This window comes from Pezoporus occidentalis, unplaced genomic scaffold (genome assembly GCF_034315485.1).
Source record: "Pezoporus occidentalis ecotype Australia unplaced genomic scaffold, CSIRO_AGI_Poc_V1 ctg25, whole genome shotgun sequence".
Classification (NCBI taxonomy): Eukaryota; Metazoa; Chordata; class Aves; order Psittaciformes; family Psittacidae; genus Pezoporus; species Pezoporus occidentalis.
This window is the reverse complement of record NW_026914394.1, coordinates 4,440,378-4,464,458: the sequence shown is the minus strand read 5'-3', so window position 1 is coordinate 4,464,458 and position 24,081 is coordinate 4,440,378. Positions and strand designations below refer to the sequence as shown.

General features: G+C 41.3%; 3 protein-coding genes across 6 annotated transcripts in view; 2 read left to right on the top strand and 1 right to left on the bottom strand.

Moving 5' to 3' along the window:
• Positions 1-2,575, top strand: part of TUT4 (terminal uridylyl transferase 4) — a 48,241-nt gene extending 45,666 nt beyond the window's left edge. For 2 of the 3 annotated variants that reach the window (XM_062623182.1, XM_062623183.1), the window contains exons 29-30: positions 914-1,087; positions 2,102-2,575. In XM_062623182.1, the coding sequence (XP_062479166.1) occupies positions 914-1,087; positions 2,102-2,193 (266 nt within the window). In that variant the 3' untranslated portion in view covers positions 2,194-2,575. The remainder of the gene's footprint in view (positions 1-913; positions 1,088-2,101) is intronic. The other variant, XM_062623184.1, reaches the window with a different exon arrangement.
• The window catches only part of PRPF38A (pre-mRNA processing factor 38A), a 149,305-nt gene extending 141,150 nt beyond the window's left edge, over positions 1-8,155 (bottom strand). The window contains exons 1-10 of one of the 2 annotated variants that reach the window (XM_062623235.1): positions 7,982-8,155; positions 7,753-7,912; positions 6,732-6,853; positions 6,145-6,230; positions 5,864-5,974; positions 5,249-5,361; positions 4,746-4,772; positions 4,569-4,666; positions 4,186-4,234; positions 3,741-3,938 (exon numbers count right to left, since the gene is read on the bottom strand). In XM_062623235.1, the coding sequence (XP_062479219.1) occupies positions 3,896-3,938; positions 4,186-4,234; positions 4,569-4,666; positions 4,746-4,772; positions 5,249-5,361; positions 5,864-5,974; positions 6,145-6,230; positions 6,732-6,853; positions 7,753-7,912; positions 7,982-8,111 (939 nt within the window). In that variant the 5' untranslated portion in view covers positions 8,112-8,155 and the 3' untranslated portion in view covers positions 3,741-3,895. Of the gene's footprint in view, positions 1-3,740; positions 3,939-4,165; positions 4,235-4,568; positions 4,667-4,745; positions 4,773-5,248; positions 5,362-5,863; positions 5,975-6,144; positions 6,231-6,731; positions 6,854-7,752; positions 7,913-7,981 lie in introns of those variants that run through there. The other variant, XM_062623236.1, reaches the window with a different exon arrangement.
• A 980-nt stretch (positions 8,156-9,135) lies between these two features.
• On the top strand, positions 9,136-23,731 carry ORC1 (origin recognition complex subunit 1). Its single transcript, XM_062623254.1, has 16 exons — positions 9,136-9,264; positions 9,639-9,766; positions 11,110-11,279; positions 11,716-12,091; positions 12,751-13,042; positions 14,274-14,378; positions 14,724-14,925; positions 15,428-15,534; positions 16,341-16,442; positions 16,868-17,039; positions 17,809-17,916; positions 18,682-18,831; positions 19,995-20,114; positions 20,745-20,911; positions 22,041-22,128; positions 23,526-23,731. Exons 1-16 carry the CDS (start codon positions 9,176-9,178, stop codon positions 23,718-23,720), a joined length of 2,571 nt encoding a protein of 856 aa, XP_062479238.1. The 5' UTR covers positions 9,136-9,175; the 3' UTR covers positions 23,721-23,731.
• The last annotated feature ends 350 nt before the right edge of the window (positions 23,732-24,081 follow it).

Sequence of the window (24,081 nt, the reverse complement as noted above, 5' to 3'; positions counted from 1 at the left end):
CTCTTTCCTCACATTCTTTCACTGACTTGGAAGGAGGAGCTCTGTTTTCAGCAGACAATTGATCAGAAACCAGACTGTTAGGAGTTACAGACAACTTTTTTTCATGCACACTCCAGAGCCATGATCCATGTTTTACTATATAAACATGTCGATTTTATTTAATGGAAGTCTGTCTGAAGGGGAACTGATACACTGAAGGATAGTTACTTAAATGTCTTTATTCATTTTTGAATGTACATTGATGAGGTATTTAAATCAGCAGGCATAGCTAATTGTCTTACAAAATTGGGAGCTATGAATATAGCATTTGCCATCAACTGTTGTGTGTCCTGACTCCTTGGATGCTTGATTTCTCATCCTTAATGCTGCAGTAATACTGGATTTGTAAATACAATAGTTACAATTTATGTACTCACTTAAAAAGCTTTGATTTTCCTCTCTAAACCTCCATTTTAAGTTGGTCTGATGACCTAGATACCAAGTTTCTTAAGCATACAAGAATTAGTGGAATTCCAGTGTACATCCAAGATTTCTTGCAGTAGGATAATAGCTTTCGTGTCGCAGCTATGTCAGTGATAGTGAATATTGTTGTGGGATCAGATATTAATAACATTGTTCAGCCGTTGTGTTTTTCATCACGAGAATGACATAGGAATAGTGAAAATGTAGGTCTTGATTTTAATACTGATTCATCCTCTGTCTTTCTCCCCAATAAATTCTGTTCTAGTGAATAACAAAGTAATTTAGGTGGTAATTTTTACTGATGTATGTTTTAACAAGAGCAAGAGTAGCACATCAGACTAATCTCAATAAGTCCCCTACAAATTGTTATTTAAGATGTAAACTGTATTTGTGACTTACTGTTTAATTATTTCAACTTGCAATGTGCTTTTCCCTTTCAATTGAAAACTAGATCAGGGTTTCCAAGGACAGTTTGGTAAAATGAACCCTCCTTCTGTCCCTTGGGACCATGGGACCCCTACCCATTTTCCTCTCCTCCGAGGAGCGTGGCCTTACAATATGCCTCAGAACTACATGCAGCAGGGAAATGCCAGCTACCCACCGAACAAACCTTTCTACCCTCAAGGTACTAGAATTAGTATATGAATCAACAGCTCATGCAACATGTCTCTTTACTGTCTCAAAGGCTGTAAAAGCCAAGGAAATCATGTTCCAATTGCTAGGCTCCCTGGAACCATAATGAAATCAAGAGTCAAATCAACGCTTCGGCTTCCTGTATGGATAGATGGATGGATGGATGAAAATCATTGTGGGAGGGATGGGGTTATATCAAATCCTGAGATCTGAGCCAGTTTGCAGTCTGTTGCTTCTTCTCCTTCACTGCTGCTGCCTCACTGTAGAGCCATCTCTGCTTCAATAGAGGTTAAGATGATTTGCCCCTGGATGTGTTAAAATGAAGAAATTTTTGTCCTAATTCCTTTTCTTGTGGGAATGACTTAAATAGATACAAACTTGCAAGACCAGAGAATAATCCAGGTTGGAAGGGGCTTCTGGAGTCAGCCAGTCCAACCCAGCTGCAGTCAGAGCAGCACTAGTGGCAGTTAGGTCAGGTTCAGTTCCTTGCAGTGCTCAGAAAGACTGACTTTATCTCCACTCTTTCTGATGCTAGTGAGTGGTAAAGGTGTTCAGCATCTGGTAGGGTGTAGGAAGACCACCTTTGGCTCCACCAAAAGAGAAACTGTACCCAAATTTTACTGAGAGTCCTGCAATTCCCATTTAGTTGGGTCACCTGGTACAAAATGAGAGATACTGGCACCAAATCTGTTTTTCAAAATCCATTTGCTGTAGCAAGGTGTCCAAGTGAGACCCAGATTTAAAAATCCTGAAGTCCTATTTGTTAAGTAACTAAAGCAATGCACCAAAATGATGTCTTGATGATGGTGAGGGAATTTTGCGCTAGGATGAAAGTGATGACTGCATTGTCCCATTAAATGGGGTAGTTGTTCAGATAGCACTTGTGTCAGGCTAGTAAATGGCTTTATTTCTATTTATTTCTAAGTAAGACTAGTACATTGAATATAGCCAAGCACTGTTAAATATATTTAAGTTGCTGAAGTAATTGTAATCCATTTTCTTTTAGCTGGTCCACTGATGCAGAGTAACCAGCGGTTCTCGCTTCTGTCTCAAGGACACCCACACTTGAATCTGAATTACATTCAACAGAAAAAGTGAAATTCAGTGGGACTGGGGCGGGTGGGGGGAGGAGGGGAGGAAGAAATTCAGGTTCTGATTTAAAACCTTAATGCAACGTGTTTAGATACAAGATTATTTAAGACTGTTTTTAAACTGTATCATTTGTACATAGATATGAACTATAGTTTTTACTCGTATCACGAAGCCGAGTGATACAAATTTCATCTATTTTATTACCCTATTTTTAAGGGGAATTGTGTTTTGGTTTATCTTGATAAACTGTAAAGAGAGAGAATTTTTAAAATTAAGTTCTTTATTTTCTATTAGCTGTATTCATACTTTGGTTGCTTCAGACTTTATATATATTGTTCTAAAAAAAAGAAAAGAATAAAATTAGAAGGGGATTTCATGTGTTTAAAAATTTGTCACTTCTATTCTTTACAGAACGATGTAGTGCCAAAAACCTTTTTAAAAGAAAAATAAAACTGCAAAAAAAAAAAGGACAGAAGACTCTTTCCTCTTCCCTGTTTGTATGCATGCTTGCATCTAACTGGCATCAGGAAACCTGGATAATAAAAATGGCTTTAATTCAGGTATCTCAAAGAAGAGATGAAAGGTGAGCAGCTTGAACGAGTCCTACCAGCAGATCTGGTTTTCCCCATGCTGCTGCCATTGCACGTGCTGTTCACAGCCACTGCGTGTGGTGTGAAACACTTTAGGGAAGAGTATAGGTGCTTGTGTGTTCATAAACTTTTGCAAATCAGGCTCTGCCATTTGAAAGGGACTTTTCCATATTACTTCTTGTGTTGTCAACACTGTAAATGTCAATTAAATGCAGTGTTCAGGAGCTAAACTTGTCATCCCTGCTCTCAAAGTAACACTATGAATAAAGGGATGGTACACAAGGGGGTTAACAACTGATTTCCAGCGATACATAATTGTATTGAGAACTGTAACTAGAATAGGAGCTTAATGATTCTCTGTTTGAAAGACGAGAGACTTGCTGAATGCTAAATTCACTGAGAGAAGGCAGAGCTGAGCCTAGTTGTGCCATGTTCTGTCACATGCAGGCCATGAACTACACGCTCACAGTAGTGGCTTACTGTCTTTAAGTACAGCAGGTAACCTGTTGCCTAAAGAGCTGCAGTGTTTTGTACTACTTGAAGCTTCTAAACTGTCCGACAGCGTTAGAACTAAGGGTGATTCTTACATAGCTGTTACTGATTCTTTTGTGCGTGGGAGAGCTGTTTAACTCTTGCTTTTAGCAGACATACTGGAATAGGAGAGTCTTCATTTCTTTCCTGTATTGGAGGTTTGAAATCATTCAGGCTGGTGGCTCTTCAGCGTCTGTAACTTGAACATACTCTCACATGAGCACCTAATTTGAGAATGAAGCCAGTTTCAACTAAACAAAGTATAATGAAAGAAACAGCAACAAAGGTCTAAAGACAGAAGCCCCATTTTTTTTTTTTTATTGCTTTTCACTGTTTTTTTACAGGCCTTGAGAAAAACAATTTAAAAAGAGATCTCAAATTACATCATGAGGATATGCAGCTACATAAAAAATGTCCTTACCTTTCCTTTAGTTAAAAACAAACAAACAAACAGGACTTGTACAGAAGGAGGATTAAAGGAATGGACTGCTAAAGCAGTCAGTACATATCCAGCTGTCCCATAATGCAGATAGAACAGTATTTGACTGCAGTTCAAGGTCCCTGAACTGTGGGCTGGATATAGTCTGTTATTCATTCCCTCGCCGGCTCTTCTTGTGACTTTTCTTAGATCTGAAGCAGAAAAAGAGAAAGGCCACATGACACAGTACTAGTAACTGCTTGGAAAGACCAAAGTGATTGACAGTATTAAGTGGTGTCTTCTATGGTCAAATACTGACAGTGTGACTTGACTGCAATACCGAGGGAACTGTATGAAATACCTGATCTCTAACCGTGTAAGAAGACTTTCAGTTGCCAAGATTAAATGAGAGGGAGAGCTCCTACAGCAGTACACACACACAACAAGCCAAACTTTTACCTTTCAGGTGATTTGGAATGACTTCTGTGTCTGTGACTACGATGATGACCTAGGAGATAAAAAGTAACAGTTACTTCCATTGACCCTGAATTCTTTCTTGTTTTGCTCATGCAATCTGCTTCTAGTGACCAAGTATCCTAAATAATGCCAGAGCAACCCCACTCTTAATTATGCACTCATATTAACCTCCTGGTTTAGCTGAAAAAGTTACTGAAGGCAATTTTGGATGTATTAAAGGAGTTTTCCAGCTGTGCTTTCATATAATGAGCAGTTTTATGAGCCAGATTAAGCACCTATGCTACCTTCTTGATACCTTGACTTCTGGAGGTGGATGTTCTACTGATAAAGACTTGCCAGAGTTGATCTGTGAGTGACAAAACTACCTGGAGATTTAGATCTCGATCTGTGCCGCCTCTCCCTGGATCTGCTCCGGTGTCGCCTCGGGCTTTTGCTGCGATGCCTCTCTCGGCGTGGCGATGGGCTGAGAGAGAGGAAGCTTTTAAGAGAGCCATACTAAAAATGCACACAGGCTAAGATTAAATAGTAGAGTAAAACACTACCTCCTTCTCTTTGGAGAGCGGCTTCGCCTGTGATTGGGGGAGAAAAGAAAAAGTCACTAAAAATCATTAGCAGAACCAGCTGTTTTATGTTCTGGACTTCCCCCTGTGTCCTCAGTGTGTGTTTGGCCTGCTGCACAGGAGGTTTCTGGGCTGGCCCATACAGTGAACAAATGAGGTCAGTGATTTTTTCTGACATATTATCTAAGAACTGTTAACTGGATTATCTCTGCACCCTCTGGTTTACGGGAAAACAAGGCACTTGGTTCTCCTTAGTATCTTCGCTATATCGTCCAATAAAGTTGACCAGCAAGTTCAAGAGTTACAGGCTAGAGAAAGAGGCAGACAGGGTGACTGTGACAGTGCACCGCAGCTCCTTCCTTCAGAAAGCAGCTAAAGGAATTGGGAGGTGTAAGAGATCCTGGCCGAACTGTCATCTCCTATGCTTTGCTCCAGCCATCTGCAGTATGATAGGTAAAAATGTTGCTCAAAAAGAGCCACGTCACCTTCTTGGAGACCTGCTCCGGCTCCGCCTGTACCGCACAGCAGGAGATCGGCGAGGTTTGTCCAGGTCTCTGTAGCCTCTTCTGCGGTGGTCAGGTGATGGTGCTCGTTCCAGCTGGAAACCATGGCAGGGAGAGGAGAGGTTTTGTTTCATCCAAGTTTTTAATCGGTAAAGCTTTCTGAGCCAGGAATATAAATTACAACAGCCCCGGGATAATGTGGCCCCACCCTCAAGTCTTTCATATTCAGAAGTGAGTGGTAATGCCCGAGTTTGCCAAGTGGAAATTAACAGTCACCTCTCCCTGCTGATTGTTTGTTAGTAGAGCAGAATTGACTATGATGATCACCATAACCATCATCACCTATTTAACACAGAGCAGGTCCAGATTTGTGAATTTGAGGAGACAGAAAAGGTGGACAAACACAGAGCACTTGAGAACCATTCCAAGGTGTAACAAGTTCTTACAAGCAGCGTATATGGAAATATATTAAGGGGGAGATAGGAGGTGCAAGCAGCCTCCTGATGTCTCCCCTCAAATATTTCTCACAGGCCATAAAGTTTTTTTGCAGTGGTCCACCCCAGCTTCAACTATCCCTTCCCAAAGTACTTCACCAACCTTTTCATCTTCCTCTTCCTCCTCTTCGCTAGATTCTACATCATCCATGTCTTCTTCCAGAGCACTGACACGAGGCTCGAGTTGCTCAGCTTCTTCCAGGACGTATCGTTTCTATGAGAAATCACAACTTTATCTTCAACCCCAGTTAAGAACAAACACCTGAGGAAGCAGCTTGTATGCTGAAAGGGCCTGTATCGTAGTTTTACACAGCAAGCCAGCAGCTGATTCAACCACTGAACCTGATGCAGTTAAGAATTCCATAACCATCTACTTTTCCAAACCTGTAATCGAGGCAGAATGATGTCGCATACACGTTCCTCGTGGAGTAATTCATCAATGAATTCATCCACATGCATCAGTTCGAATTCTGGGGGAGCAAAAAAACAGCACTGAAAAGACAAAGAAGATGAACACTGGTGGCTAGAGTAAAGATGAAACACTTGAGACAATTCACTTCAAGTGGGTCGTACAAACAACAGTTGTAGAATCCTTCTCAAAGATGAGGAAAATCATTAGGCCTGCCTTGCAAAAAGGAAATTACTGCACAGCTGGGATTAGCAGATTCACAGTGCTAAAACAGCACTCAAATGCTGTTTGCTTTGGTATTTATGGAACTGCATTTCAGTGCCCAATAGGAAACACAGGCACTTGAGGAAAGCAAAATAAGCAAGGCAGTTCCCATCTGTGTAAGTCAGCAAGACCAGCAACTATTGAAACGATGAAAAAGATTTCAAAAAGGTGGTTATGCCACAATTTTGAAGCTTATATCACTAAAAAGAATATTTATTTCCACCCAGTAGGACGTGTGTTCTTAACAACAGGTCACCTATGAGGTACTAAGAACCCACCGCCAAGCAGGAGTGCTTACCCCCGTTTCTGTTCTGGCTTTTTATTTTCCGATAGTCATTGTACAGGGGTTCCAGGTACTTGTAGCAGTCAATGGCAGTGCCTGTCAGCCTCATGTACAACGCACCCAGCATTCGGACGTACCTGAAACGAAACCATTTTGTGGAACTTGGCTTTTGGTAAAGTTAGAAGTTAAGAGGTTTCCCTGTAAGATTCTGAAGCAATTCAGTACACTGAAATAGAGCACATAACCATTGAGATTTTCTCCTTAAAGTACTGAAGTATATATATAAGTATCTATATACTCAACTATACATGCATCATTTTATTATTATATATTATATAAATTATATACATATTTTTATTATTTATTTTTAGTGCATTAGCACTCACAAAGATGACAAAAATACTGAAGGAAAAGTAGATGAACATGGCTCCCTTAACCATGGAATAGTTTGGGTTGGAAGAGACCTTAAAACTTATCCAGTTCCAACCCCCTGCCACGGGCAGGGACACCTTCCACTAGAGCAGCTTGCTCCAAGCCCCTGTGTCCAACCTGGCCTTGAACACTGCCAGGGATGGGGCAGCCACAGCTTCTCTGGGCGCCCTGTGCCAGTGCCTCAGCACCCTCGCAGGGAAGAATTTATTCCTAATGTCTCATCTCAATCTCCCCCCTGTCAGTTTAAAGCTGTTCCCCCTTGTCCTGTCCCTACAGGCCCTTGTAAAAAGTCCCTCCAGATTCCCCATCAGGCTCTTTAGGTACTGAAAGCTGATTAATGCACCGCATCCTAGATACTTGGGGTGGTGGTATCCTATTCCCAGCACATCAACAGGAGGCATTCTATCCCCATGGCACATAGGCAAGCGTTCCAACGACCAGGTGACCAGCAGAGCACTCTTGACAGCACCAGGAAAACCATACCTTTTAGCAAGAAGAGTTCATCAGGACCCACTAAACCGTATCCTGAAGTTTCCCCGGCTGTTTTGGTTAATTTCATTCAGTACGGCAACCAAAACAGGAAAAAATGAAGCCACCAACTTACTTGAAGTCCTCGTTTTTTATGAACTCCACGATGATGTCCTTTTCGGGCTGGATCTGCAGCATCTTCAGCGTCAAGCACAAGAACGGCGTAGGCTTAATGTTGCCACCATAGACTCCCCCAACGTACTTCAGCTCCATGGCCTTGTCCACCACCAGCTCGGCTACAAGAGGGATCTGCCGTCAGCGCTGCTCCGCGCCCGCACCCTCCCGCCCCAGCCTGCCCTCCGTACCCGTCAGCCCGAAGCACTCCTCCTTCCAGTACTTAGACTCGTAGATGCGGGTGCGGATAATCTTCTCCACCAGGTACTGCGGGTTAGTGCCGTGGATGCTGTGCGCATCCTTCACCGTCCGGTTCGCCATGGCGCCCGCTACACCACCGCCCTCAGCCCCGCGCCGGGCCGGGCCGCCCCTCTACCCCTTCCGTGAGGCGCTGCGCCCGCTTCCGCTTCCGGGCCACGGCTGGGGGCCGCCATCTTATCTTCGGGTTAGAACACCCCCTTCAGCTTCAGAGCGCCAGGAACAAACATGGCGGCGCACGTCCCTGGTCGGCCTTTTCCCGCCCCTTTCTGCGCGCGCCGCGGGGGCGGGGCCCCGGGGACGGGTTTGGCGCGGAATTCTATTCTCGGGCGCGTAGGGGAGCGCGCCGCTGCCGTGCGCGGGTGTCGCCGCGGGGTGAGTGGCTCTGTGCGAGCTGATGGAGCGGCTCCGGTGGTGCTGATGGCCCCGTCCGGCGCCATGGCCGCACAGGCGGAGGGGCAGCGGGTTCCCTGAGGGGAGAGCCCTGGCCGAGCTCTCTAAACGGCCTGGGGCGGGTGAGGGGGGTGTTTCCGGAGGGAACGGTCTTCTTTATGGGAGGAAAAGAGAAAAATAATGAGAACCCCTGAAATGTAAAGCAACCGTCGTGGAGGGGTTCGGCGGGCCCCGCGGAGCGGGAAGGCCCGGCAGTAAGCAGGGAACAGCTGATAACCACCGCTGTGAATAAGCAAAGCAGGCAGGGAATTGTGTGTTTGTCACAAAGTTATCCCAGAATGGTTTGGGTTGGAAGGGACCTTAAAGCTCATCCGGTTCCAACCCCTACCCCGGGGAGGGACACCTTCCGCTAGAGCAGGGTGCTCTAAGCCCCTGTGTCCAATCTGGCCTTGAGCACTGCCAGGGATGGAAGTGTATCAGCGACTGTGAGGTGTGCTCCTAAAGCCCAGTGTTGAACGAGCCACTGCGAATCACCTCCCTTCCCGTCCACCCTCAGGGGACAGGCTCTGGGAAAGGTAGGGCTTGCTGGATCACCAGACACACACCACGTTTCTCATGCACGATGAAGGAGGGGATGGGGTTTCTGTATCTCAACATCCTGAGTCTTTCCCTGCTTTTATTGTTAAATCCTAATTAAACAATTGTTTATTTGTTTTAGCTTTTCCTTGGGAATCATGAACACCCGGCAGCAAAGCAAAGTTATCTACTCCTGGTATGGGAAGCCCATGAGCTCGGACAGGAAACTGAGGACTACAAAGTACAAGTAAGTAACATTTATTTCTGGCTTGCTCAGGGAAACTCCATCCATGAAGGTTTCTTTGCCTTTCCGACCTTGTTTAGGTTAACGTGGCAGTCAGTTTTGGGCATTGCGTTAGGACGTGGCATGTCTATAACTAAAGTATAAGGCTTTTGCATTATAAGTCTATAATGTGTAACCAAAGACATGTAAGTAATCTGTGAATAAGCATTAACTCAGATTGAAATACATATGTAGGCTTTTAATTGGGAAACTAAACTGTAAGCTTTGCAGGAAGGAGCGTAAGCAGCTCTGAACTTGACAGGCCATCAGCTTTAGCGATATGTGACTTATGAGGAATATGAAATCCTGTTTGTCTGCACATGTGTTTCATTTTCTAGGGGAATCCTTATTACCTCAGACAGAAGCGGAACAGAAAACTGCATACGAGTCGGTGACTTTATTTTAGTAGAAGGAGAGAACGCAGATGAACCTTTTGTGGCACAGCTCCTGGATCTGTATGAAGATGGTGAGAAATAAAACCTCGTTTCCTATCTGAGAAATCATAAAATGTTCTTAAGTTGCCTATTTCATGGGGGCGAAGTGAGCATTCACACTATACCACTGACCTAATTTACTAAGGAAATCAGTGCTTCTATATTCACATGCTCCCCAGTTATTTGGGGCTGATAGCAAACTTCAGCTAGATTTTATAGGTAAATAGAGAGCTTAAAGATGAAATTCTTGCAATCTTCTTGCTTAGCTGCCTAATTTAAAAGAAACAGCTCTTGAGAAGACCTTGTGAGATCATGCTTTATTTAGACAGCAGAATCCAAGTGGAGCAAGGGCACTGCAGCCCTGGAACTTGCATCTCATTAGACATCAGGTTACTTAGCAGCAAGGTACAAGGCTGGATAAATGGGGCTCATCACTTCTGCCCCTTGCAGAACTGATTGTTTGTAGGTAAATATAAATATAAAAAGATAAATCATGGAAGGCTATACAAAGACAGTCTGGATTAGAAACTACTCATTAGCAATGTCTGATTTCTTTGAACACTTGTGGTTTGTTTTGGGCCAGCATAATAATGTTTTAATGTTGGGGTTTTTTATATTTCTTTTTAAAAACATAAATGCATCTCACTGCAGCTTCTTTATTTACTAATACACATTTATTGTAACATAACTGAATATTCTTCTTGTGCTGGAAAGAAATCCATGAAGCGTCCTTAAGAACAAGATCCTTTTTTTTGTTATATATCTTTGAGAAGTTTGTTTAAAGAAATGTGGCTCTGTTTTCATTCAAAGATGAACATTTATAATGTAGAGAGTAACCTAGTATGCAGTTGTAGTATGTTCCAGATGTTTCTTTCAGCTCTCTACACACCTAGTCTGAATAAATGCTACAAACAGATTTTCCTCCTAGATCTGTCAGCAGCAGGATGTGCTGGTTTGTTAGGCAGTGAATATGTTCCTGCCTTACTTTTAAAATACACTGACATTAAAAATAACATTGTGAAATTTCTCAGTTCTCCTTTTATGCTGCTGCTTTTGGATAGTGGGGTTCAATTGGATCACATCTATGCAAATAAGGAACCTCTTCATTTGTAATAGTGTCTGGAGCCTGGTCTCCAGGTGTTCCCATTGATACCCTTGTGTAGGTTGTCTTAGTCCTTAAAAGTCTCAGGTCAAACATTTTAATTTAGTTTAGAAAATGGGAATTGAAATCTCTCCTCTGATGCTTTCTCACTCATATTCAGGGTGGATTTCAATCCTTGATGGCATTTCAGCTTCAAGTCGCTGAGGTCTGGTAATAACTGTTTGGGATACAATAAAATTCTTACTGTTCACTGACTTGTTTTCGCTGTTGCAGGTGCTCAGGTGAAACGTGCGGTTGTGCAGTGGTTCTCTCATGTTACAGAGGTACCACCGAACAAACGGAAACTGCTTAAAAGAGAGGTTTCTTCCCAAGAGGTGTTTTTTGATCAGGTTCCTGGCTTTGACACTGATATTGCTGCAGAGACCATTATTAAAAGCACCATGGTATGTACTGCAGCCCCTCTACACACACAGGGAAGAAACAGAACCAATCTGGAAAGCATAATAGAACAGTGCAGCTACTTTATTCCCTCCCAAACCAAATTTGTGATGTGTATTTGTTACTGCAGTTGACATATGTTAGGATCATTGAAAACTTAATATTCTTTCTTCCATCCTAAAATCGCTTTGGTTGTTGGCAGCCAGCTCATTTACAGGTTTGTATGTGAAAAAGTTATGTGAATGGGAGTTCTGTAGTGCAATAAGCTTATGCTAGTACAAATGTAGGTTGAACATGTTTCCCTATATAACGAAGGATTGCATGAGTTCCAATAACAAGATATATGATTAGAAAATAGTTGAATGCTATGAAAATACTTGAATGCTAAATTAACAGTAAATGTTAAGGTATATGTGTTTTGGTATTTTTCTGTTTGTACAGGTAATACCCCTACATCTGAATGAGCAACCGCCTACTGCATTGCACAAGGAAAACATCTTCTATGTAAAACAGTCGTGGGATGGGAAATGCTTTAAGACTTTGTCCCCTGACATATTCTCTAAGCTGAAAGAAGCTAACAAGAAAGGAGGTGGCATCCTAAACTCTTCGAACTCATTTATTCCTTTGGACATCATTTCCCCTCTGAAAAAAGAGACAGAAAGTGATGTTCGGAGTGCCACAAAACCAAAACCTGTTGAGTTGGAAATCGAATCGAAACATTCTGCTTCCAAGTCTTCCCTCGCTAAGGAGAGACATTCACAAAGAGGGGCTAATGGCATCAAAACTCCAACAGCGAGGAAGAAGTTACAGTTGAATAGTACGTATATGGCAATATTCCGTCTATTTGGTAGTTTTGAATGGAGTATGTTTAGTGCCTCTGCATTTTGTGTAGTTCAAATGATGGTAATATTCAACATCAGTATTTTTAGTCATCATATGCAGGTTCTGGGGTTAGCCCAAGCCTGACTTTTGGGTGCGTCAGTTATTTGTCTCATGTCTGTTATTCCAAGCAACTGTACTGCTTATATCCAACTGCTGTTACAAATGTTTTATTTGCAACTGGTAAGTCTAAATTTAAAGTGCTGAAATGTTACTGACCAGCCTAACCTGACCTCAGAACATCTCACTTGAATCTTCTGACTAATGGTGCGCTAGAATATTTCTATTGGGCTTACACTGAATAAGCACATTGGATCCTGTGTAACATGCAGCATTTTCAAACTGGAGCCTGACTAAACTTGTAAGTGATGGAGGTGGGTCAGAAAACTGGAAAAACACTAGTTTGTATTCTATTTAGTTGTCATTTTGGAGGAAGTGTCTGCCTTCTAGCGATTCAGTTCCTTGTTCCTGGACTGTAATGCCATATCCTGTCGTTTAAATGACAGCCATTGAACCCGTCTTACCTTGTCTTCTGAAAATTAACCAAACCAGTCATATTAAAGCCTGACAAAAGTTCATTTCGCTCTTGATTCCTAGGTCCCACACAATCTAAAGACAGATTCCTGGGATGTGAAGTTTTGGATCTTTTGGATGATGACTTTGGTGCCATAGCACCGTTAAAACCATCAGCTACTAAAAGAAAAGTGAAATTCACCGGCATTTTAAGCTCACCACCAAAAATACCTCATACCAATGATAAGGAAAATTCAGTATTTGACAGTGAAGAGTACTGGCAGAGGTTTACTGAATCATTACAGTTATCCCCCTTTAAGGTCAAAGACTCCAGTGGGAAAGCCAAGAATCTTGATGTGAAAAATGACACTGTATCGTAAGTGCCTTTTTGTAATTACTTTTGTATGGGAGTTCTGTTTGTGTGTAGTCCTCTTAAAGCACACTTATGAAAGACTTCTGGAGGGTGAAGTAGGTGAAGTCTCTGAGTGTAGCATGTTTTGCCTGTTGAGATAACTGAGAGAAGGGGGGTAGCACTGAAGCTTTAGAAAGCGTGTTCCTGGGAGATGAATGAGTGATTAGGGGGATCACAAGAGGAGCTGACTTTAAAGAGATCGATGCACGCTGTTTGTGATTACAAGAACAGAGAGAAGTTGCTGTAGATAGAAATAGTAGGATGATGTAAAAGGGAACTGAAGTTATATTACTGATCATTATTGTTTGTACTCATCAACATGGATAAAAATCATTTTCCCAGCAGTACACGTCACAGGCTCAAATGTGCCCTATTTGTGGCAACTGTTGATGTATAGTAAGGGATGTGATTGGCCTCATGAGCGTTCTCATATTTGGATGTATACTTCATGCTAATTTTTATGCAGAAAAGAAATTAAAACTCATAAAGCATAAATATTTAAGTCTGTCTTCACACAGTCTTTAAAAATGGCATTAAGCTGGGGCAGGATGAGAATGGATCAGACTTTTTTGTGTAAAAGTTGCGAGAAGGTAAAACAAAGTCACGTTCCTCCTTTCAAAGTGTAAAGATGTGGATGCAACACTTGGTGGTTCTGCACTCTGGTTTTGTCAGTTATTGTATAGCATAAAAACATTTGCCCTTCATTGAAAGGTAACAGCATTCAGCAGTACTTCTAGATCTAAAATAATTTCTAAGAGCCATCAACAAATAAAATATCTATAATTCATCTCATTGTGTCCTTTGAACTAGCTGGAAGGTTGTATTAATGCTAAAATGTTCCTGTGATAGGGATGAAGAAAAGCCCAAGAAAGAGAAAAGACAAACCACAACCAACCAAACCTTGGAGCCCTTGTCTCTTCATTTTGGCAGTGTTACGTGTGCAAAATAATTCGGCTGCTAATTCAAAATTACTGTAGTAAATATTTTGTTTGGGGTTTTTTTCTTGGCAAAGATACATTGAAGAGAGGAGAAATTGTACTGTCAGTATCCATGCCGTAGCCAGTCTGTAAATAACTGTCAACAAGAATTCATACTGGATTGACAGGTGTAGTAACAATTGAGCCTGAAGTTTGAAAGGCTTCATCTTCGCAAGTGTAATGCAAAGAAATACAAACAGTTTGGGTTTTCTTTACAGTCCAAATAAATGCCGGGAGCTGCATAGTCGGAGCCCTGTACTGACCCTTCGCTCTAGAAGAAGTTGTGTGCAGCAGACAAGCTCTCGCATTGCAGAGCAAATCAGGTGAACTTTTGTGTCTGTGCTCTCTTATTCAGGTTGCTACTGACAGCTTGAAGCCTTGAGACGTTTGTCAAACTTAATAGTGAAATGCAAGTGGTTCTAGTAGCACAGCTCAATTGCAATGTGAATAAAAACTAAAGCCAACTCATGGTGTTCATCAGAAAACTGACTTCCTTTAAACCAGTCCGTTAAATAGCTATGGCAAATGAACAGCTCAAGTGGCAACTATGTTGGCTTATCCATTATGATAACTACCGAAAAAGCTGAAAATGCACAAATGATCCTTTGCAGTGTGCATTGTTGTATGTGTTTTTTTTTTTTTAAACTCTTCATTTCTGTTTCTCGTAGCATATTAAATGCACTAGAGTTGAACAAGGAAGAGGAGTCTTCATCTAGCTCAGACAGCTTGTTCTCTTCAAGTAGTGAGGAAGAAGAGGATGATGAGAGCTTTACACCAGAAAAGAAAACTAAATTAAGTGGAACAGTCAGCACCCCAAAATCTTCAAGGAAGTCTTCAGTTCACACCCCTGCCAGGACCCCAAAGAAAACTGTAAGTTCCATGTGAGAGAGATGGTTTATTATTTCCAAGCCAATTATTGGAATGTTTGATGCCTGTGTATCAAATGAAGTATCTGAACCCCTTAGGTTTTAATGAAACATTATCTTGATACATAGGATCTTTGATACGGTAGGATATATAAATGTATAAAACACTTGTCTATTTGGACAACTCCTAGTTGCTTGCTGTTTCTAAAGAACCAGATCACTTTGTAACACAACACTTCAGAAAAGCATTCACGATTTAAAAGTCCTTCAGACAGTTAAAAGGTGTAATTGTTGGTGTCACCATCCCTTTCCAATTTCTTTTTTATCTTTGGGAAGAAAAGGGTATGAGGCATGTATGTAGTTCCCTTTGTAAAGATTGTTTTTTCTGTTCATCTTATTCTCTGGCATCCCCAAGCAATGTTTGGGAAACTTGTATGAATGATCAGTCTCCAACAGAAATTGCTGTTTGTAGAAAATCAATACGAGGTTGTAACTTTTCTTTGCAGCCTTTGCCAGGCACACCCAAGACACCCCGTAATGCGACTCCTGAGATTCCCAAGCGCAAAAATGCAACACAGAAACCAGCCAGTGTACTAGAAGAGGCCAGATTAAGGTAATTGTAATGCGTGCTCAGGGAGGATATAATCTTTTCTGCGTCAGGTGTGCATAGCAGGAGGCTGTGCTGAAGTAGGGAAATGTTATCTTTACCATGGTGTCTAAATTTGGTAAAAACGCATTATGGTTTGATACCAGCAGAGCATTTATGAATTTACAGTACAATACCAGATTTGCAAATACTAGCAGCATTTACAATATACTTTTACAATTTCAAATTATGATAACCAGTCCATGGTAAGTCCTGCAGAATTAAATATCTTTGTTTTTCTAATGTTGCACAGAACAAATATCCTCTTTCACTAGCTTTAGATTTTAAAGGTACAGTATCTATCTCCCCTTAATGTATGAAAAAGCTTTATAGCTCTCATTGTAGATGTTCACAGTGGGGGGGAGGCATTTAGGACTGACTGTATCCTTCAAACTGAGTTGTAGCTTTTTCAGTTTCCTCTAAGCAGTCTCCCCTGGTTTATCCCACCTGTACACTGGCAGTATTTTTGTGAATTAAACCAACTAGATCTTTACTACTGCATATTCGTGCTGATAGTTTCTGAAGATGATTGTTCAGCCCTCTTTAAGCCTATAATACATCTAGAGAGACAAGGCCATTTCTTTTGGGATGTTTGATAATGGTGCTCAGGCTTAAAGTATGTAGGAGATTTGGAAAGCTACACGCAGCTGTGAGAGGTGGAGCACCTCGTTCCTTGTGTTCCCCACTAGGCCCTTTATGTAGAACTGCAAAAATGCCAACCTTGGACCTCCTATTTAAACTTTCTTTTTCTTGTTCTTATTTTCAATCCAAAGGCTGCATGTTTCTGCTGTTCCAGAATCTCTGCCCTGTCGTGAGGAAGAGTACCAGGACATCTATAACTTTGTGGAAAGCAAGCTTATTGATGAAACAGGAGGGTGAGTTTGTTGTTGAGACTGTAGCCAACACCACATCTCCCTGTGGCATAACAGCAGTGTTGTGGTGTCAGACAATCAACACTGCTTTTATTCAAAAGGTTATCATCATTTGGCTGAATTAAAGTTTCTAGCTGAATTCTCTTGGTATTTTGCTTCCTTAAGAAGGGCTGTGCATAGAAATAATGTGGGCTCCTTTATTGTACAGATTCAAGTTAAAAACCAAAATATAACTAGTCAATTTTAGACGTCTCAGAAACCATTTATTTTCTTTCTTTTTAAAGAGGTAAATTATATTCATAAAGTATTTGCCTGGAGTGACAAAGGAGCAGTATTCAAGTCTGGTCTCTGAGCCCAGGAATTTCCAGCTCATTGATCCTAAGAGTGTTAGCATTCTGCTCAAGCTGCTGAGTGTTCTCCTTTTGTAGGTGCATGTACATTTCTGGAGTGCCTGGTACTGGTAAAACTGCAACTGTCCGTGAAGTGATGTGCTCTCTTCAGCAAGCTGCAGAGAATGATGAGCTACCATCATTCCACTTTCTAGAGATCAATGGCATGAAGCTGACTGACCCTCACCAAGCTTATGTGCAGATACTAGAGGTAAGTAAAGCCTTGTCAGTGGCTTTCTGGTTTGAAGGAGATTTTATGCTTTGCCATTAGATCCTCAATGTTACAGTGTTACGGTATTGAAGGCACTTAATGTATCAATACTTCCAAATAAAATAGTCCCTCTGAGAGACTATATGCTTTTGTCTTGGAGGAGGATCAAAAATAGTTAACTTGAGGTGATGGACAACTTCTTGAACTCTTTTGCTTTCAGCTGCGTAAGGGCAGTGGCTGGGGAATAGCCTGATTACATGCACTCAGGTTTAAATCTAAACTAGATTCTTTTTATAGTTTCCCCTTCTATAACTTTTTCTGTTTAAAAAGTTACTCTGATGACAACTCTGGAAGTCAGTATAACAGTACAATAATTACTAAGAGGGTCTTAATTGTTAACTAGCCTGTCATGATAGCAATCCAGCTAAAGAGGGACTGTCTCTGTCAACAATACTGGACTTCTATGACAAACTAATCTGCAGTTACCTCACCTGGGACTGCTGGCTGTGCTTGTTTTTATATAATTACAGTAAATTCTAAAGGCCTTTCTCTTCAGCTATGTATTCTTCTGTGCTCCTTTATGGACAGCTTCTGGGAGACCTGAGTATCTTATGAGCTACTTTTTTACACACAACCCCACTTCCCCATGCCAAAATCTAGATGCTTTGTGTTGATTGCTAGAGGAAAGTTAAAACCAAGTAGGAGTTAAACTTCCTATTTCCAGAGTTTTGGTGTGATTAACCTGCAGCATTGTTTAATCCTTGTCCAGTTACTGACAGGTCAAAAGGTGACTGCGACCCATGCTGCAGTACTGTTGGGAAAACTGTTCAATACACCTGGACCAAAGAGGAAGACCACAGTGCTGGTAGTGGATGAGGTGAGACAAAGAATCCTTCTTTCTCTTTCCCTGATGTATCATAGGACATTATTTTTTGGAGGATGAAGACAGACAAATTATACATGCTTAGAGTATATCATATGTGATGTAAAAGGAACAGACTTGGCAGATCAGTCGCACAAGGAGTTCCTCTTAGCCTTATTAGGAAACTGAATTTAAATGAGCAAGTATCCTGTTGCTATGTTGTTCTCTGCCATGGATTTCACATTGGGTTTATGTTTTGTTTTGGTCCAAGTCATAGAATGACTTGTTCTGTCAAGTCCTAAATGCCAGAGAATTCAACTGTATTTTGTCTGGAAGCTGCTGCTTTTCCAGTGTGAAAACTCAGCGTGAAATAAATCATATCCAGTTTTGAAACTCCTTCAAGTAAGCTGTGTTCAGTAATAAATAAATACGTACTTCTTTTTGCTGTGAGCTTATTCAGGTTCTTACATGGAGGGTCTTTTAATCTTGTTAGATGTGGCATTAATATCACAATAGTGTTTAAAATCTCCAGCTGTTTAATCACTCTACTGTGATTAATACTGCTCAAGCATGTAGTAGGACTGCGCTTTTCCAAAAGAGATTAATGCCCTAACTCAGAGGAAGCAGTCCTACTAGTAGATGGATAACGGAAATGCAACAGAGACAGCTTGTTCACATAAGAAGTCTTATGTAGCAGAGTTGGCTCTCTCACCCCCATCAGGTCTGGTAAATACAAAGCTATTCTTTTTCAGTCTAATTCTTCTCTTTCTATCTCTGCAGCTTGATCTTCTGTGGACCCGGAAACAGAATGTGATGTACAATTTATTTGACTGGCCAACTCAAAAGCACTCCAAATTAATCATCTTGGCCATCGCTAACACCATGGACTTGCCAGAGAGGATAATGATGAACAGAGTAGCTAGCAGGCTGGTATGTCCTAGCAGTTCTGTTGCTGTGTTGTAGAATGAAAACAGATTAAATACTATATGCAATTAAAAGTAATCCAGGAGAAAGGCAGGATTGGTTACATCCGAGGTTGAACAACGCTTTTGTAATTCCCTCTCCAGAGGGCTGATAATGAACACATAAATTTTAGCAAAGAGCCGGCTTGCTAATCAGATGTTATGCTGTGTAAGTACATTATGTTCTTGTAAGAATAAATTAGGAATGCAGATGTCTTTTAAACATATTAAAATCTGGATAATCAAATGTCGTGCTTCACGGTTAAGCTGCTTACTCTGGTGTTCAGGAAAACTATCTTCTGGTTTCCCTTCCTCTTCCCCTTGCATTCCAGCCACCTAGTTAGCTCTATCTGTTAGCCATCACCAGCTTGTAGACTTCTTTTGTTGGATACCTTTGGACAGAAAGTTAGATGTTGAATACATTTTCCTGGGTTATCTCTTTATTGCTGCTCTGAAAAGTGATTTGCGAAAATCAGTGCTCTGTGCCTCCAACCTTCCGTGACTCAAATAGCTCCACAGTGTGTGAATTGCTTTCCCCCACCCACTAAACCTGCATATCAGCTGAGTCCATATAGTCACAAGGGGGAAGAATTTTGCATAAGAAATGCAAAACTCAGGCCGCCTGTAGACTATGAAAGACAGCGCACCATCTCTAACACAGATAGTCCTCCTCCTCTGAAAGCAGTTTGATTGCTAACGTGAAGTCAATAGTATAACTAAAGATGTACACAGATTTGCTAAAGGAGAGATGAATATTCTTTCAGAGCTTCTGCTGTTTCTGTGTTAAAGTGTACACCAGTTGTAATCAAAAGGTTTTCATATTAGGTGGTTCCGACTTGTTTACAAGTTTTGTAAGAGGGAATTTGAACTTTGATAGCAACCTCACTTGCTCCTCAGGCCTTTCAGTGGGGAGTTCCAACAGGGATCCTCACTTAGTCAGTTTTGTGGATTTGCATTTTTACTTCACAAAGTGGAACAACTGATTGGAGCATATCACTTGGAGGAGAAGGATGTGAAAGAGAGAGTGTTCCTAGTAGAGAAAATAAAACCAACTATACAGGCTATGCTTGAGCAGTTGAGAGTTTTCAAGCATTACAAATGCTTCTCACTGTGTTGTATTGTTTGTTGTAGGGCCTCACCAGAATGTCCTTTCAGCCCTACACCTACAAACAGCTACAGCAAATTATTTCATCCAGACTGAACAACATAAAGGCATTTGAAGAGGATGCAATTCAGCTGGTTTCCAGAAAGGTAAGCACAGTGCAGATGTACATCCTCTGTGTTGTGCTAGGTAGAGAGTGTGGGGTACAGCAGGGGAGAATGTTAGTAGTCAGACTTGGTCTGTGGTTCTGTATTGGAGACAAGTGGGGTGCAAGTAGCAGATCTCACATTATGCTCTCTGTAAGGTATACAGGGTATTTTTGCAGGAAACATTGCTAAAGCAGTGTCCTTGCATTTCCCACCTACGTTGTGAAGGCGGCAGTATATTCCAAGAGCTGGATATGACAAGTCATGTGTAATGATGTCAGCTTTCTCCAGTGTTTTGTATAATGTGAGTCATTGGATGATCCTAAAAAAAACCCTTGTGTGGCAGTGGATTGAATTTCCTACATTATTTTTTTTAACCTCTGACTTCTTGATTACAGAAAAAAGATCAGTCTTGAATTTGTGATGACCAAATCATGGTGTAGCAGGGCTACTTCTGTTGGTTTTGGTCAGTGAGATTGTTCCTAGAATCCCAGTTTGAGTAACATAGTTCACAGTAGCATTGCTCTCCTGTTTTGTGGTTGGGTTGTTTTGTTGGATTTTCTTTTGTCTGTTGATTCTTCTGTTCGCTTTTTCAACTTGTAGTAAATACAAACCTGTCCTGTTCACTTTCAGGTAGCAGCACTGTCTGGTGATGCCAGACGTTGTCTTGACATCTGCAGAAGGGCCACTGAGATCTGTGAGTTCGATAGCCAAAAGGGAACCCCTGAGATAGTCAGGATGGCCCATGTGACTGAAGCCATAGATGAAATGTTCTCATCACCATATGTAAATGCAATCAGGTAAAAACATCCCAGAGGAATCTCCTTGCTTTTGTATCTCTTTCACTTCACTTCTTTTCCGAAACCACTCAGTCTGTCCTCACCACTGTTTGGGAGCATATGTGATGCACTGTGCTTTATTAAAGTGTGATACAAAACAAACCTTGTAGCATAGCTGGGAGAGGTACAAAACAGGAATTAAAGGGGAAACAAAGTCACAGAAACCCTTGTACAGGTTTATACAGGATGTTTAGATCAGGAGAGGGCTTTTGGAATTTCCTGTTTGTCCCTGCGTACTGTACATTGATTTCACTAGGCAGCAGTTTCCAAGTACATATATTTGAATTCCTTTCAGTTGGGACTAAATCTAGAGAATTTACTCATGAGCCCACAACTACAAACACTACTGATATCAGCTTAATGGACCAGATTTTGAGCCAGACTGAAGGAAAAACCACTCAGAGGTGCATAGTGTAGTCATCAGGTCCTCAAGAGTCAAAGTATTCCCCTCTACACATCTGCTTGTATCGTGCCACCATCTTTGCTCGCTTAGATGCAGCCATAGATGCCTAAGCAGGATGCAAGAAGTTCCCATTTGAACTGGTTTCTTTCTTTAACATAAATAGATTCTTAGGACTTCCAAAACGTTTCCTAAGGGAATAAATGAGAAATTCTGTTGACTTTGTGGTCTGCACAAGCTGAACTGGTAAAGTGCTTTACCAGTTCTGGTCAAAAACAAAACATCCCAAACTCTGTTTCATCCCAGATGGTGGAGTAAGGGATGAAAATTGGATATTCTGCTGTATGCAAGTGCTGCTTTTAATGTGCTACTTGTGCCTGGAAGCCTCAATGTTAATTTGTAAATTCATGAATGTAAGTTGATCAATACACACTGCAGAACATTTATGATGTATGAAATGAAATGCTGTGTTCAGATACATTGAAAGAGAGGTGAGGTGAAATGAAATGCAGTGCATTGTGGTGCCAGAGCTGCAGGCTGTTGACCCAGACTGCCCCTCTATGGTAGAAAGATAACCTGCATTTAAATAGGTGGTTACCAAGCAGTAATTTCCCTTCCAGACTTTTTCTCTAATGTTTCATAAGTTCTGAACTTCACAGATTGACTTTTGTCTGTTTGTTTGATATGCAGGAATGCCTCGCTCCATGAACAAATCTTTTTGAAGGCAATTTTAGCAGAGTTTCGCAGGGCAGGAGTTGAAGAGGCAACAGTTCAACAGGTATGTTTGTGTTCCGAATCTTCCCCCCCTTAATTTTGGCACTTTACCCCTTAGTTCTACACCTCTTCTTTTTTTGGTCAGGCCAAAGTGTAACTATTTAAATACTTGGAGTTTTTAGTCTTAAAACTTGATGGAAGACAATATAATATAATCAGGCAATGTAGTTCAAGGAGGAAAACTGAAAGTTGATTCCAACTTCCATAGCACTGTCCTTCTCAATAGAAGTAGATACATCAATTTTTTAGGAGGACCATAAAATACCTGGTACCAGCAGTGCTGTGAAGTCTCTGCACAGAGTCTTCATGATTCACAGTATGGAAGCTCGATGTTAACACTTAGAAAAATGTTTAGAACTAGATATATAAAATAACTTGCCAGTTTTCTGCTTCTGCTGGTTCATAAGTATGATTTTAAATTTTAATTAAAATTAATGCATTTTCTGTTACTGGCTCCTGAACATCTGCATCAGTTGATTGCATAGATACACTGTGCGATCACTACTCAAACTTCAAAGAGTATTTTGTTAGACTGGTTTGTTTTCCCCTTCATTTTCCTTTAACATCCAAAGTGTTTTTATCTGCTTTTTCTAAATAGCAAAGCAGAAGACCCCAACTAATTCTTGTTACAAATTTACCAGTCTGCATGATTTGAGAAGTGTGTTCTCCTGTGGTTAAAGTGCATCATGCCTTTCTAAGCTGTGATCTTTCATAGGCTGAGGAAATTGGGGCTGTTCAGCCTGGAGAAGAGAAGGCTGCGTGGAGACCTCATAGCAGCCTTCCAGTATCTGAAAGGGAGCTATAAGGATGCTGGGGAGGGACTCTTCATTAGGGACTGTAGTGACAGGACAAGGGGTAACGGGTTCAAACTCAAACAGGGGAAGTTTAGATTGGATATAAGGAGGAAGTTCTTTACTGTGAGGGTGTTGAGGCACTGGAATGGGTTGCCCAAGGAAGTTGTGAATGCTCCATCCCTGGTGGTGTTCAAGGCAAGACTGGACAGAGCCTTGGGTGACATGGTTTAGTGTGAGGTGTCCCTGCCCATGGCAGGGGGTTGGAACTGGATGATCTTAAGGTCCTTTCCAACCCAAACCATTCTATGATTCTATGTCTGTAGTCAGTGTGGCTTTTGTTTACCAGCCACTGGGCCTGAGTATCACTTCTGAGTGAATTGAATTGGTATGTAATTGTATGGCAGCTCTTAATCTGCTTGGGTAAACTTTAGGCCACCTAGTCAAGAGGTGTAATAACAGGTGAAATGATCCAGTTACTTAAATTGCAGACAAGTTGGTTTGCAAATTGTTTTGCTTTTTTGGCTCTATGAAAAAAGGAAATTATAGCTTGGAATTACTTGTTCCTCAAGAAAGCCCTAACAGTTAGTTCTCTCTCTCTCTCTAACAGGTCTACCGTCACCTTCTAGCTCTGTGTAGAATGGAAGGCATCCCGAGCCCTACAGTGTCAGAAGTGATGGCAGTTTGTTCAAGACTCGGTGCCTGCAGGCTCTTGCTGGTGGAGTCCAGTGCTAAGTACCTCGAGCTGCGGGTGCGACTCAACGTCAGCCAGGACGACATCATGTATGCCCTCAAGGATGAATAGGAAAAATAGAGGTTTTAATATGTGTTTTTATTGACAAAATAGTGATATGTATTTTTTTAAATAGCTGGCTGGAATATTTGGTGTATATTTTGATATAATAAATTTGCTTCAAAGCATTTTAAATAATTGAAATCAAGCTATTTGTTTTTAAGATAGTGTGGTAAGTGGTCCCCTTTCAGCTGAGGTGTGGAAGCTTGGAAAGGTTGCTTCCATCACTGCCTTCTTTTAAGACTGGTGGCATTGCTGTTTATATAGTTTTTCTTCATTGAGTGTAAAAGACACGTTAAGATATGCTTAAACTTAATGATATAATGAAAAGGAACTTTAGTTTGAAGGGAGGAGGCTGTTTCCTACTAGGAAA